Raw genomic sequence first — 16,277 nt, 5'->3', positions numbered from 1 at the left:
AAGAAATCAGTACCCTTTCCTGACCACCATCACCATGAACTGAAATTCTTTATTCTCAATGGTGGTTCAGAATAGTACTTTTACTATTACTTCAGCAACCTAGCTCCTCAAAATAAAACCATCTTCTAGTACTTTCAAAAACATTCCTGTGATTTACCTCCTTTACATCAGCTTCATCAGCTATTTTGTATCTTAAGATGTATTTTAGGACTTTTCCTGGGGCAGGATCCCAAAGGATATTCATGGTGCTGTGAGTAACATCCTGAATTGTTAAGCCTCTGGGTCCAGGCAAAGGTACTGTAAAGATAATGATAGTAGCAAGTGAAAATGCTATTCATGGCAGAAGTATAGGTCTCCCACAAAAGGAATTATATTCTTTTCACGCATTTCATCGAAATAGAGGCAATAAACTTCAGGGAAGCTTATTGCTGTGGCCATTAGATGAGACAGTTTAAGAACTTATTGTCCTAACAATGAGTAAAACAGCTGTAAATTACAGTAGCTTCACCTTTGTAAATTATAAGCAGAATGCTTTTAGAAGTATCAGCAATTAAGATCAAAACTTTCGGTGACAACAGTCACTTTTCACAGACAGTTAAAGGTTTAATATTTTTTAAGAATGTAAGAACAGCCATACTGACTGCATCTATTTCGGAAACATGCTTCTGTCAGAAGAAAATGCTTAAGGAGAGGTGCTTAATGAAAGGTTTGAAAAATTAAGCCATGTTTAAATTTCTTTTCCTCTTGGCATGGCAAGTATACTTGGTGTTTTCTATACTTACGACTTGTCTGAATTCAGGAACAAGGTTTCTAAGTTAACACAAGAAAAACTGATACCTTTTAAAAACACTGTAGCCATAACAACTCCCTTCATTATTCTGGGAAAAAAACCTTTTGTTCCTCTTTTAATTGTTGATCCCTTTTCATTGAAATTGCCATTAACATAATTTGGAAATGTATGAGTGTTAGAAAATGCATAAAACATGGAAAAGATGGTCTTCTAACCAAAACCAAATATATAAAAACTGTTGCATGAAATAAAATGTTAAATGTTGCTGAAGCAATAACAACAAAGCAAAAATCAAGATGCCCATACATGTCACTTCCTGGGTGGTAAGTGGGTCACTGGTCATATCGCCAAATAGCACGTAAGCCGTTAAAGTGTACTCTGTATTGGGGATGAGATCTACCAGCTGAACCTCATTCACTGATGGTCCAACGCGCATCTGCACATGAAAAATGACACACCATGTTTAAAAACTGGAGAAAGGCATGGCAGAAAAGCAAGCAATGATTTAACTTGAAGGGAATTTTGTTTGTGAGATTCACAGTATATTTACAGCTTCCTGACTGATGTCATTGTATACAGTATCCCAGTAAGTTCACTGCACTTCGAGTAGTACATGCCAATCTCTTTTGACTATTATGACATACTAAGAAAATCTATCCAATTTTCTTAATTTGCTTTTGGTAGAGTACAGGAAATTAAGACAAATTCTCTTACCTCTTTCTCTGTGGTTGGGACTGTGGCATTCACAGCCTCATATGTTAAAATATAACCAGTAGCTCCATTGAGAGGTTCCCACCTCACTCGCATGGAGGTTGATCCAATGTCATAAACATTCAGGTTTCTGACTGAAGAGATTGGCACTGACAAATGAAAGTTATATATTAATTTATTTCCTTCACCTTTTTCACTCTTCATATTTCACATCACAGGTAATACCACTGAGAAGATTGCACATGGGTAATAGGGTATGTTATGGGTAGTAGAAAAGTGATCTGCAAGTAGTGGTATTTTAAGTGATGCTTAGTTTAAGAAAGAGGTAGTGGTCAGCACATTTTTGAGTGTGCTACAGATTACCTACATACAGTTAAAACTGTCTTACAAGTCTGAAGTGAAACACTTAAATATTCTAAAAAGCAACATTATTTCATATGAATGCTCTAATATAGAACAGAACATGACTACTTTGGGATATGTATAGAAAAGTATTTTTTGTACTTTCTTCATTTTTTATGTATTTCTCAAATTATTAAACAAACCTGGAAAACCCTGCAGACTTCATAAAAATCATGTACATACTTTAAGCCTAATACAAAACAATCAAAGAAATTAAATGAACACCTAATCTTCAGTACATTCGAAGCAGAAAAGTCACCCTATGTTGCATTCAGCACACATACATCTAAAACCAATCATGTAGACAGCTAATAATAAAAACATAGTGGTGAAGTTATGTCTTGTAGAAGTGATGTAGCTGTGTTGAACTGGCTTTTTGTCAATTTATAAAATTAGAATGAATTTATATAGTATTCTGGCTGTTAGTAGCAGGAATTAATTTTCTAGCATAAAAATGAAGGAGTACAGATTTCAAGAATTTATAAACTCTGCCTTGTAATTCATGTTTGCTTCTCTACTCTTGAACAGCTGTGCTTTATGGGCCTCAAAAGAAGCTGGAACGAACATTTTTTACCACAATCCAGTTTCACTGTGCTGAAGTTTTTCAGCGAAGAACTGATCAACCAGTTTAACACAGAAGAATTTGGTGATTCAAATTAAAAATTTTGTTCCCTCTAAGAAGAAAACCCATAGTGCTACTGAACACTTCCCCATAGGCAAAACTGACTGTTGTCATGTTTCTGTTTCTAACTTACAAGTTGTTTCCCTGCCGATTAGAGGTTCACTGCTTTCGTCTTCTACCACAGAAAACACATTAACAACATATTCTGTTTCAGGTTTCAGATCTTTCAGAACCGTCGTTGTTTCCATCCTACTTACATAAAACTACATAAAAGAGAAGCAATGTTAACCACTGTGCAATAAATGCATTAGTAATCTTATCTCTAAGAAAAACATCATTTCGTCTGAAAAACTTCAAAAATCAATGGTATAGAACTAAAATAAGTATGGTCCTAATCTTTTACGTATTTTGTCTGACAATATATCACTGTTTTTGTAAAGCAAGCTGCAGGCAACCCTCAGACACTGGTTTTAAATAGAGCTGGATATATCTAGTAGCACTCACTGCTCATCCTGCTTTTGCACATGGTTTACACATTTATATTACTCAGCATCATAAAGAAACTGCCAGAAATATGTGTTACCACTATGCAAAAAGTTTTAAACTCCACAGATAATCTAGATTGTTGCAGTACGTGGTATAAGAACAGAAATGCCAGCAAGAAGTCAAGATGTAAATTCAGTATGCACTAGAATGGCCACTCCAACCGCAACTGAAAGTCAAATCCCAAGTACAGGATTGACTTCTCCACTAGTCAAATCTCACTTAAGATTTAAAAACCACATTCAGAGATAGGAAGTTTGGAGTTAGACACACAGAAGTGCCTAATTTCATTCTTCTAAATACTATCCTGTCTGGTTCAAGAGTGATGAGGTATTTAGATTGTCTAGAATCAAGGTTTGACAGTTACCGGCTCTCCATTTAGAAAATAACCCCAAGATGACTTTAACCCTGTGCATTAAAGGGTTTGGAGGATATGCTTAGGCATAGATTCAAAGTACTGTCATATCTGCTAATCTAAGCACTACTTCACAACATGTATCACCCACTACTAGCAAGAGAATGACCTAAAAACAGTAAGCCGTGAAAATGCTCAGAGAATTTCTATTACAGAATTATTTAAACCAATATATGACGATGGAATACAAACAGAAAGAAATTACTAGAAATACCAGTCAACTGGTTTTAAGAAATACATTATACTCACAGATTCATGATTTTAAAACCAAAGTCATGTGTATGCTCCTTTTTTAAAAATTCTTTTACCAAAGCACAATATTCTTGACCTTGTGGAACTTTTTTTCATTTACTGTTATACCATACATAGCACAAACTTCAGAATTACGTTATGGTGATGTGGAAGTACACGATTGTGATGGACAATGTGAATGAATATAGAGTACTAACCTGCTGAGGGCTACCTCCAGAGGTAGGGTAATACTCAACTCTGTATCTATCAACACTCTCAGGAGGTGGACTCCATCTCAGTCTGAAAGAACGAGGTGTCACTTCCGAAATAACTAGATTAGAGGGAGGTGGTAAATCACCTACAAGTGGAAGCAAATTAGAAAGTTAATGATTTATATCATCAGGAATAAAATCGTGAGGTAAAGAAAAATGCTTCGGAAAAGTAAATACTTTAGGTACTTCCTTATGTTTCTGTTTCCTCAGGAATTCTTTAAACAACTGTATGAAGAGATAGCTCACCATCACACCCTTAAGACCAAACAAAATCCCTATCATTCCCACTCTACTTTCAACACTAGTGTTTCACTGAAGAATCATCAGCTAAGACTACTGGTTTTCCATGCTAATCTTTGCTGTTGGGCTGTCGGACTTGAAAAGAGCAGGGCTAGCTGCAGAAATTTACCTTCATTAGATGAGTATCATCAAAGAACCTGCCAGAATGAGCAAAAAGGTGACACACTGAGCAACACAATTCCTGACTCTGGGAGAAAAGACAGCAAGTCCAGCCATGTCATGCTGAGTTAGGTATAACACAGTCATTGTTGAAAGGAAAGGAAGAACCCCTGCAGGGTAGCCCAGGTGGTCTGCCTGACTTCCTCACACTAGCAGCTGAAAAAACAGCCCAGGGCTACAGAGTGTTCCCAATAAGTAATAAAAAGGAATTAGCAGTGCAAGCACACAAATGGAAAAAGGATTTATTGGACTGAAAATGTGATGTACCTGGACCTTTCACACTGTTACACAGATTCGTGGTTACATCATCAACAATGTTAGCCAGGAAGGAGAAGTCTGCAACATTGTAAGCATGGATGTCATCTGGATCTGTTGCAATCTGCTTCAGTTCATTTTCATCTGCATTTTTAATACCTTACAGAGAAGACATGAAAAGAAAATTTGTTAGAAATTATGAAACATAATGCCATGAACTTAAGTCCCTAAATACATTCTTTGAATACCCTTTTAGGTATGTGGCCACTTCTCTGTGCATTTAGCAGATGGGCAGGTGAGTGTTGGTGCAGGCCACCTCTTCTTGTCATACTTACCAATTGCATAAAGTTCCACTCCTTCATCTCTGAGTCTTCTTGAAGGAGTGACTACATCATCTTGTGATTTGCCATCAGTGATGAGAACACCAATTTTGCGAGCTCTAGGCCTTAAGCCTGCATCTTGTTTGAAGTTGTTTTTTAAGATGAAATCCAAGGCCATTCCTAGCGTGATACAAAGAAAGTAACAATCATTACAAATTACTTCCATATAGCAGTCATGGTAAAGGAGAGTATTTCATGCTAGTGATTTCACTCCAACAACATGATTCCGCAATTTTCTTCTTTCTAGAAGCACTTGGAATCTAGTTGCAGCCCATCATCTAGACTTATCAGCAACTGATCCTATTTCAGCCTCTCAAAGTCTCTAATCTCTTACCTTTTTTGCATCAGCCTTGTACCTGATCACTTCTAGCCTCCCTTCTGCGTCCTCAGGTTGTCTTTTTCCCAACCCTTACACCCCTAACATGGAACTGCTTTTTCTTCTTATATGCTCAAAAGCAACCCAAGTTCTTCATCACTCATCACCTCATCTCCATCGCATTTATCCAGACTTCCACTGCATTTATATGTCTATGCTATGCCTGTTCTCTTCCAAATACACTGAATTGGATTGCAAGGCCCTTTCATCAAGGACAAATTTGAGCTCACTGAACAGTACTAACGTCAGCTACTAGAATTATTTTTACTGGATCTTAAGGAAAATCCTGGCAGTGTAACATACCTGTTAGAGTATTGCCTCCTTTGTATGGTAAGTTTTCTACAGCCTCTAACAAAGCCTTTTTTGTTCGGTAAGCATTGAGATTCCATTCTGTCCTGGGATCTCCGCTGTACTGTGCAAGACCTGGAAAAAAGCCACGATTACTCAGTTATTATGTGACTGTGCAGCAATTATGTCTCATTTTTCCCTCCACCATATGAGGACTTACCAATCTGTACTTTGTCAGGACCAATATCAAAAACTTCAACAATACGGGAAATGAATTTCCTGATAGTTTTAAAATTTGGCCGCCCGATACTCCATGAGCCGTCCACCAGAAGCACGATATCAGCTTCTGCTCTGGTTCTACACTCTAAACCTGCCATGTCAACCAGAAAAATATAACCTTAACATGATAGCTTTCAACCAGAATAATAAAACCTTAGCATGATAGCTTTCCCCATCCTTTTAAACGACATATGTCATGAGTTACCTTCCAAAATAGCTCCAGTTTTATTCACTGGCACTCTGACAAGTGTGATCTATTTGTGAACGTTATTCACACTAGTCACTGGTTCCATGGCAAAAGCTGTATAAATTTCTTCCTGTATGTTTTCTTTAATAACTAAGGCTTTGCAGATCTAAAGGCCAGTGTTCTCTACTGTCATGTCATTATTTGTTTTGGTTCTTAAAGATGGTTGATAACTTGGTTTCAGAGGTTTTGTAGAACACTACTAAATTAACCACTGGCATGGCAGTGAGCATTATCAGACTATTCACATTTACACTATTTTAGTCTAGATTGCTAAACTACTGCTTAATTTTCAACTACATAACAGTGGAATTAATGCTATAAATTACAACTACTTTCAAATAAATAGCATTTCTGAATTTTCAGGGGAAAAAGGCACAGTAATACAGGTGATATAGAAGTTTGCACATACAAGAAAGAAAGAACAATATTTAGAGAAGATACACAAACATAAACACAGGTCAAGAGATAAAGGGAACAAGAACAAACATTTATAAAAAGCTGCAATGTTCTGAAAAAGTAGGAAGTTATTTCAAATATCTTCAGTTTACAAATTACAGAATTAAACACTCATCGTATTGTTTTCATCACAAGAAAAATCACAAAATATTTGTACAAAACAGAAAGACACAATGATTTTATCCACGGCCATTTGAAAAAGAAAAAGAAAAAATCCTTGCTCTCTCTCTTTTCCTGTAGATTGTGTTACCAGCTGCAAATTTTCTGGCTTCCTGCCATCAGAGCTTCTGGTCTTTATATGGAAGAAATCCCATTCAGAAAAATCAGCCACACTCATCACAGTTGAAAGATATTGTGATTTCATATATGTTCCACATAATTGATCCAACCTTGTAGACTCATGAATATAACTATTCCATGTACCTGGGAGTTAAAAGCATGATCGTCTTCTGCATAGAAAATATAGATCTAGTCTTTAGTCAGGACAATAAAATCAGTTGGGAGTAGGGTTTAAGTAAAACTATGTTATTTCAAAAAGAAATGCATGCAGAACTTTTATATGGAAGTTAAAGTTAGCTTCATGTACAATATAAAAGCTAAATTATTTTGACTTTTATTTTTCTTCCAACTACAGTAGTTTCCCACATGGAAAATTCTAGCAAAATCATCAGACCTAGGGTGATTTCTTTTCCCTTATTAATAAATAATGTACTACTACATTTACAATCCTAGATACAGAATTTGTTTTCATATCAACCACAACTCAAATCCATGCATTAGAAAATTAATTAACTTAAAGAATATAACACTGAAGACAAAAATGACAGCTTCTGTAGTAAAAAACAACAAACCATTCCTGGAGCAATTCTACCAATTTACTCTAATATCACTGATGACCTATGAGGTAGTTTTTCTCAGTTTTACCCTCTTGTATTAGACAGAGTGGAACAGCAATTAATTAAGAAGTTTCTAAAAATGTTGTCAATAAAGTTACACAAGGTGGGTGTCTTTTATATATCCCAGTGTGGAAACAAGCCATCAAAAATGTTAAGCAAAAAGAATATAGAGTCTACTGTCAGAAACTTTCTTTTATTTAACTCTGAAAGGCCTTTGCAGTTAGGTTCTTCTTCCTCACCAAATACTCTCTGATGGTTATGCAAGCCTTGAAACGGCAGAGGAGAAAAGTCTTTACAGTTGGCTATTAAGAAGCAAAGACTTGCTTCTTTATGCTTTCCATGAAGGAGGACTGATCCTTGAAACTCTCTTCGCCCAGTATTAACTGAGGATTTGGTGGGCACAACTATTAGCCTGCAGAGGCCCATTAATCACATTGAGGGAGTGCTGTTGTAACATTTGTAGAAACTTCGACTGGAAGCTTCCACTACACAGGGAGAAACTACTAAACAGATGCTGGAGATCACCCAGCAATTGCATTTGTGAATTAATTTCCTCCTTCTATACTAAAATAAGTAAGTATGAAAGTAAATAAGTAAATAAATAAATAATTGTTATGTTGAATATAAACTTAAATAATACACGATAACGATGGGACATTCCCAACTATCAGATCATTGTTCATTATATCATCTTCGTCTCAAAAGAAAAAGTCACCATATAAGGACAAGCAAAGGACTAACGATCTGCTTAAAATTCCTTGTTCTACTCCTGTGAACACCCCTGTAGATGAGCTATGATCTCTGTTCAAGAATTTGCCCTTATGTGATTTAACACAGATGTGGATGGCTTGAAAATGCAATGCAGATGGCTTTGAGTAATGAGCAAAATGTGGGTTGCCTGAGTTATCACCTTTGTAAGATCATCTAAAGGGTGCAAAGGACTACAATCTTGAAATGGGATGTACTTAGTGGTCATTTCAGATCAGTGATTATGTCGTCAGGGTATGAAGTGTACTGAATCCTGTAATTAAATATTTATGTCCATTAGAAAAAAAAGATAAGGAAACACTGGTAAACTTCTTTTATCCAAAAGCCCAAACTGCCTTTTCTTCAGTTCAGTCATGATTGAATTACCTCTAGATAAAAATGGCTCTGAAGTAGTATCCGAAAGGGTGGTCATCTCTTGTCCAACCAGGGGGCTGCTCTCTCCTCCATCAAACATTCCGAAAACATTTACCTTATAGGTAGTTCCTGCCCTGCAACAGTTAAACAAAAGTACTGTATCTAAAATCACTTGGCTACCTAAATGTTGACACTTATTCTATTCTCACAGAAAAAAAAAATCCCCCATGTAAAAAAAAGTGCTGGAATGTGAATCTCAAAGACTAGCTCTTCCACAAGGCAGTAAAGTTTCAACAATCTAAAATCTGATTCTTGATTCTATACACAAATTTATAGCCTTCTTCATTGAAGTAATTTAATACTTAATGCTCAGAAACAATGCATCCCGACAAAGGGGAGGCCAGGAAGAAACACCAGGAGGCCTGCAAGGATGAACAAGATGTTCCTGGACAAACTCAAACACAGAAAGGAAACCTACAGAGGGTGGAAGCAGCGAAAGGTAACCTGGGAGGAATACAGAGAAATTGTCTGAGCAGCCAGAGATCAGATTAGGAAAGCCAAAGCCCTGACAGAATTAAAGCTGGACAGTGATGTCAAGGGCAGCAAGAAAAGTTCTGTAGGTACACTGGTGATAAAAGAAAGTCTAGGGAAAATGTGGTGTCTATCTGGAAGAAAATGAGAGACCTGGTTACCTGGGATATGGAAAAGGCTGAGGGATTCAATGACTTTTTTTCCTTCAGTCTTTACCAGCAAGTGCTCAAGCCACACTGCCCAAGTTGCAGTGGGCAAAGGCAGGGACAGGGAGAATGAACAAACTTCCACTGTAGCAGAAGATCAGTTCTGAGACCATCTAAGGAACCTGAAGTCCATGGGACGTGATAAGATGTATCTGCAGGTCCGGAGGAAACTGGTGGATGAAGTTGCTAAGCCACTATCCATCATATCTGAGAATGTTTGGCAGACTGGGAAAGTTCCCACTGAGTGGAAAAGGCAAAAACATAACCCTCGTTTTTAAAAAGGGAAAAAAGACCCAGAGAACTACAGGCAAATCAGTCTCACCTCTCTGCCTGGCAAGATCATGGAGCAGATCCTTCTGGAGACTATGCTAGGGCACATGGAAGATAAGGAAACGACTGGTGACAGCTAACAAGTCTTCACCAAGGGCAAATTGTGCCTGACAAATTTGGTGGGGTTTGGCGTTTTGATGAGGTTACGGTGGTGGATAAGGGAAGAGAAACTGACATCATTCACCTGGATTTATGCAAACATCAGGCTCTGTCCTACACAACATCCTTGTCTCTAAATTGGAGAGACATGGATTTGGTGGACAGATCACCTGGTGGATATGGATTTGGCTGGACGGTCACACAGGTTTGCCAACAACATCAAGCTGTGTAGTGCTTGACATGCTGGAGGGAACAGATGCCACCCAGCATGAAACTGGCTCAAGAGGTGGGCTTGTGCAAATCTCATGCAGTTCAACAAGGCCAAGTGCAAGATCCTGCACCTAGGTCAGGGCAATCCCAAGCACAAATATAGGCTGGGCAATGAGTGGATTGAGAGCAGAACTGCAAAGAAGGATTTGGGGGTGCTGGTGAATGAAAAACTGACTAAGAGCCAGCAATGCGTTCTTGCAGCTCAGAAAGCCTATTGCATCCTGGGCTGCAACAAAAGAAGTATGGCCAGCAGATTTAGGGAGGCAATTCTCCCCATCTCCTCTGCTTTTATGAGACCTCACCTGCAGTGCTGCATTCAGCTCTGGGGCCCCCAGTGTAAGAAAAATATGAATCTGTTGGAGCAGGTCCAGAAGAGGGCCACAAACATAACCAGGGGGCTGAAACACCTCTCCTATGAAGACATGTTGAGACAGTTAGAGTCATTCAGCCCGGAGAAGAGAAAGCTCAGAGGATGCCTTATAGTGGCCTTCAAGTAGCTAAAGGAGGCCTACAAGAAAACTGGAGAGGAACTTTTTAATAGAACTAGTAGTGATAAAACAAAGAGTAATGGCTTCAATCTGATAGAAGTTAGATTTAGATGTAAAGAAGTTCTTCACTATGAGGGTCATGAGGCACTAGAACTAGTTTCTAAGAGAAGTTGCAGAAGTGTTCAAGGCCGGGGTGGATAGGTCTTTGAGCAACCTTGATCCAGTGGGAGGTGTCCCTGCCCATGGCAGCAGGGTTGGAACTAGATGTTCTTTAAGGCCCCTTAACCCAAACCATTCTATGATTCTATGATTTTATGACTTTCTCTGATTCTTTTTTAATATATTAGTGTATTTGTATAACAGATTTTTACATGTTTCAAAATCTACTTTAGAAATCCAGGCCTCTGAGTAAATGAATCAAGAAATAAACTATGATTTTTTTAACACACATTACGTAAGGAAATTTTCAGAGGAAACTTAGGAATCCAAACTTTCTCCTGTGTCCTATTAGCTTTCTCATATGTGAAATGCAGAACACAGACTGTGTGCACATCTTTGCCTCCTTCAGTTCCTGTGACAACACCACAAGTGATGTGAATGAATAATCTCAGAAAGAGCCTTGCCAGGTGCCTTTCAGAGACTGCATAACAAGATCCTCATAGCTTATTGACAAAGTTACTTTCTTAATTAGAGCAGGTTTTTGCCAGATGTTTCAATCCCAGATCATGAATATACAGAACCCTAAGCTAAAGTTATTTCATTTAAAATTTTTAAAAATACATTAATTATTATCCATTTATCCATACCTAAGTTCCTCCAATACCACTGTGCTGTCGTATGGTCCCACTACTAATTCTCCAAGATTCCTGTCATCTTCAGTGGGGTGGAAAGTTACTTTGTATCCCTTCACTCGCCCTGGGGCTGGCTCCCAGGTTACTCGAAAACTTGACATAGTTGAATCAGAAGTTCTCAGATTTCGAGGTGGCTTAAAGGGAGAGGCTGCAAGGATGGGGGGGAAAAAAAAAAAGATTTAAATCAGGTCTGCTTGTTGAAAAAAAAACCAAGTATGCTTTTACATTAAAATCCACATGCAAATCCACTGTTAGTGGCAGTCATAAACTCTTTATGTCTTTCTTTTGACATAAAGACAAGTATCAAGGGATGAAAGGTGAGATTCACTTTACATGATTTTAGCTATCTAAACAATAGTTATATGGGCTAAGTTTTTTATCAAGGCTCCCTCTACAGTCAATGGGCTGAGAGATAGATAGCAATTCATCTCACATGCTCATACCTTAAACATCCTTCTGGTCTTACAACAAATGCTAACAATAGGTGAGCTAACCACTGCCAGTCAGTCTCTCTATTAACAATGGAGAAAGACTAGATGATCAGCTTAGACTAGCCCTTTTTTTTTTAAATGGCAACAAGTAGGCGAGCCATATAGACCAAGAGAGAGAAATGGAAGCAGCTTCTTTTTGAATCAACACTGGAAAAATCAGATTGTACTGCAGGCAAAAGTTGCACCCAGCCAGTACTCAGTCACCAATATCACTTCACAAGCTGCTTTCTCCTCAGAGTGCTGGGTCCCAGAGATCAAAGCATTTCATAGAAAAGGTCCTGCAGCAGTCCTCTCCCTTTACAGGCTCAGGGCCTGGCAGCTCAAGCTAGTTCACCAACCACAGGTGTGGCAGTTTGTCAAAAAACGATTCTTCAGAGGACTGCCAGCCAAATAGCTTGAGGTTTTGAGGTCAAGAGCAACTTCCTCTGAAGACTTAACAGCTACCCAGTGAAGGTCAGTACTCACAGACAGAGTGGTTAACAAGCCTGCTGCTAACTTCTGCATAATTTTTGCTTTTGTGTAAATCTGAAGTGCAGTCATAGGGGATGCTTCAGCAGTGTAATTTCAAACTGGCAAAAATGAGAATTAGAATAACCAAAGTCACTTCTATAGCTTTGGAGTGAAAAGGTGAAGGGAAAACAAAAAAAAAAAAAAAAGAGTTTGTCTTATCCCTGTGTCTATGCAATTGTTTAACTGTAGCTGAAAGATCATAAATTACCTCGGAGAGGGAATTTTGATGAGGAATAGTAAATAAACTGCCATTCATGACCAAAAGGCAAATTATGAAACAGCTGACAACACCTGATCAAGGAGTCCATTTCAAGACAAGTCTAATGTTTTCAACCAGATTTTCACCTTTAGTCTCAGTAGCAAAAAGCTGCGTTCAGGGTATGCCGCAGTGAAGTTTCCAACAAATCAAACTCTCTTCTTAACCTCTAACATTTTCGTCAGTTTGCCTGTTAATTCGTGATCCTGGCAGACTCCACCATACTTTTCTACATATCATGATTATTAATTTTAATTTTCAAATCTTTCATTTTCAAATCTTATACAAACTTGTGATACATACCTGTTGTTCCTTCTGCTTTTCTTGATTTTCCTGGTCCAAAATCATAAATTGGAACAACACTAAGGTCATATGTGGTTCGCGGCTTAAGTCTTTTTAACACTATGCTTGTAGCAGGAGCGTTTACTCTTCCAAACATCTGTCTTCCTCCACTGCGTGGTCGGTAGTACACACGGTAAGATAAGACTTTCCCAGGTGAAGGCTGCCATGTAACTCTCATTGTATTTTCTGTCTCGTTGTCTACTGTCACAGTCCTGGCATTTGGTGACACTTTTCAGTGTAAAAATATGGATAAATGTTTACTTTGTCACATAAAGATGTATTCACATGCATACCTACAAAATTCATTCTGCTGCATTAAAAAAAAAATAATTGCAGTCTTTAAAATAACAGTGTTTGATTGTGGTGAAGACACAGGGGAATTTCACAGGCCACTGTTAATTTTTTTTAAATTACCATGGACTATACAAACGTGTGTTTTCTACTACAGAGAAGAGTGAAATACAAATTACACAGTGACACAGAACAATTGTAATCTGTTAAATAATGGATTCATCGTTCCCAGATGAAAGTGATAAATTACAAAGCCATTTTATTTTATGAACACAATGTCTTATAGAGAAGATTTTTCTAAGTTTTGAGTTTACAGATCTGATAAGGTACTCATAAATACCTAGATGCTGAGTGTTGGGCTCCATAAAAACCATCCTTTGAACAATGGTGAGTGGCTTTCCAAATGGTTGGAAAGTCACTGACCATAATTTGCAGGAAAGTATATGTGCTGAAGTAAGCACATGGACTAATAAAGCATTTTCTCTATAAATTGCAGCACTGAGCTTCTAAGAGATACTTTCCGGACTGTACAAATGTTACAAATGATCTGAAGTGAACTGAAATGCATGTAATGCTGACTGTCACGTAGAATAAGCCATCCAGGTTTTGGCAAAACAGAACCTTCTTGGCATGCAGAATTTCTCAGTACTTTGTTACATGTTACAGGAGGCTTTGCAGGCTACAGTCCTCTCCCAGTCCTAAAAACTGACAATTCTGCCTTGTGTTTGTACCAGAAAGGTGCAATGTTAGTTAGGCTCACGTTTGGGTCTATTGACAGGCCTGACAGCATGTTCCATCAGGCAGCAAATTGAAAGAAGAAACAAACTATGTGGTTAAGCTGCCTACTTAACCTGGAAAAGGCAGGGCAGTTCCTGAAGACAGAAGGAAGATGTGGGACAGCAGTCTGCTTTGACTCTGGGGAGTCAGCTCTTACCAACAGCAGCAATTCCTACTCTTGTGTGACTTTAAGAGGAAATATACTGGGTCAAGGACAAAGGTTAATGTAGTTGAGCAGCCTATCTCCAACAGTAGTCAAAACAGATGTTTAGGAAAGAGTACAAGAACATATAAACACATATGATGCTCACCAGAGCATTCCCTCTGGCTTCATCTTCTCATGGCTCCTTTAGGCAAGCAACAGAAACATCAAGGCTGACCCAGGGTATCCCTTCACTCACTCTGGCTCCTCTACTTGCCAGTTCTTGTTATAAAACAACTGGCTATCCCTGGTCTCACAGTATTTTTCACTTTGCCTGCACTACAGGAGAGGCTTGAGCCTGCTTTGATTAATGCTACATAATATTTAACAAATAAGAAAAAAGAAGAGCCTCAGGAAAGGTAAAAAACATTCAAAATCACACAGTCAGCCTCAGTTTGAGGACTGTAAAGACTGGGAAAGGCAATAGCTTGGAAAGGAAATTAATTGATTCTGTGGGAATTTACCACACCCTTTCTCCTTATTCTATCCATAATATTTCTTCAACCTGACTTCCAGCCATCACATGACATAGAAGAAATTTTTCCTTGTTTTTTAACAGTCAAACAAAAAACAAGAGTTGACTGATTTGAGGTGGCATTTTGGTTTGAGGACAATTTTCGGGAAATAAAAAAAGTGAAGAAAAATAAGGCTTGCTTGCTTTAAAATATGATCATTTCATCAAGAACAGAATGTTACAGATGGTAGTAAATTTGTACTACACTCACCATCAGTAAAAGCTTCTCCTTCTACTGGGTCTCCTTCTCCACTGCTGTATGTTGCATATACTGAAATTCTGTACTTAGTCTCTGGCTCCAAGCCTTCTAGCACAGCATCCACTGTATTTCCAGGGACTCTCTTCTCTCCCATTGTATCATCATAAAGTGATTTCCATACTATCCTATAATCATTAACTCCTCCTGGAGCTGGTGTCCATGATAACCCAACTGTAGTGTCAGTTATGTCTGTGGTAACCAAATTACGTGGTGAACCACGTTCTGCAAGAAAGAAAAAAGCAAATTGTCTCTAAAATACAAATCGCAAAAGTAAGCAAAGTACAAATGGAAAAGTAAAACAACCATAAGAGCAAAATCAAACTTTTGGCATAAATATTAGTTTCAGTAACTTACATATGTATGAACATTTGTAGTTCCAAACAAAATGCTTAAAGCTAACTTTAGACTATGAATGGTCCTACCCCTTACTATGTAAGACACTTAGCAGTTACGCTTTAGAAAATGCAAAATAAAAATGGCATTAATCAAAGACTTGGAATGAAGTCAATGCTGAAATGTGGTCCAGCTCATTTAGGTAGGTTTTCACTCTCAAATAAATAATTTGTGTTCATTCATTCATTCATTCATTCATTCATTGTCATCCTCGTGTGTGTATCTTTTTTCTAGGAGGTAAAAAAAGGAGACTTTTACCTGAGTCAAACAGTCCTTTCTCTGACAACTTTATCTTCATATTTAGTAGTATTACTCTTATCTTCCAGACTACTGCTTACCATATCTATCAGCTATTGCATTTTATGTTTACAACTAATTTGCAGTGTGTTTATTTCATGCCACAGAAAACAGTCTCCATCCTTCCACTCATAAGACTTGTACCTCTTTCTTCCCAGTAGTTTGTTCCATACAGCTTGGAACAAAGGAAACAGCTCATTAGTCTGTGAAATCAGACAGCTGGATGTGTGAGTCTCACCTAACACACTAGACTAATTCCACTGCTTAAAAATGGAGCTCATCGGCCTAAAGCGGTGCAGTGAAAGAAATGCCTCTGTTTAGTGTTTAACATACAGTTACAACATATGTCCAATTTTCCAGTTGCAGCGGCTGGCTTTTGATGGCAGGAAAGGAGTTCTGACTTTTAATGCAATGACCTCGCTGTGG

At 38.0% G+C, this 16,277-nt stretch overlaps 1 protein-coding gene across 1 annotated transcript in view; it reads right to left on the bottom strand.

Annotated features, from left to right (window-relative positions):
* COL12A1 (collagen, type XII, alpha 1) overlaps positions 1 to 15,384 on the bottom strand; it is a 71,023-nt gene extending 55,639 nt beyond the window's left edge. Inside the window, 15 exon segments of the mRNA XM_009879000.1 lie at positions 158 to 297; positions 1,097 to 1,226; positions 1,505 to 1,650; positions 2,659 to 2,788; positions 3,933 to 4,072; positions 4,713 to 4,859; positions 5,036 to 5,200; positions 5,760 to 5,879; positions 5,965 to 6,114; positions 8,757 to 8,878; positions 11,475 to 11,667; positions 13,080 to 13,233; positions 13,235 to 13,287; positions 13,290 to 13,346; positions 15,114 to 15,384. Of these exon segments, the coding sequence (XP_009877302.1) occupies positions 158 to 297; positions 1,097 to 1,226; positions 1,505 to 1,650; positions 2,659 to 2,788; positions 3,933 to 4,072; positions 4,713 to 4,859; positions 5,036 to 5,200; positions 5,760 to 5,879; positions 5,965 to 6,114; positions 8,757 to 8,878; positions 11,475 to 11,667; positions 13,080 to 13,233; positions 13,235 to 13,287; positions 13,290 to 13,346; positions 15,114 to 15,255 (1,989 nt within the window). The 5' untranslated portion in view covers positions 15,256 to 15,384.
* Positions 15,385 to 16,277: the final 893 nt, after the last annotated feature.

Source organism: Apaloderma vittatum, unplaced genomic scaffold, assembly GCF_000703405.1.
Source record: "Apaloderma vittatum isolate BGI_N311 unplaced genomic scaffold, ASM70340v1 scaffold19811, whole genome shotgun sequence".
NCBI classification, from domain to species: Eukaryota; Metazoa; Chordata; class Aves; order Trogoniformes; family Trogonidae; genus Apaloderma; species Apaloderma vittatum.
This window is presented reverse-complemented; position numbering and strand designations above follow the sequence as displayed.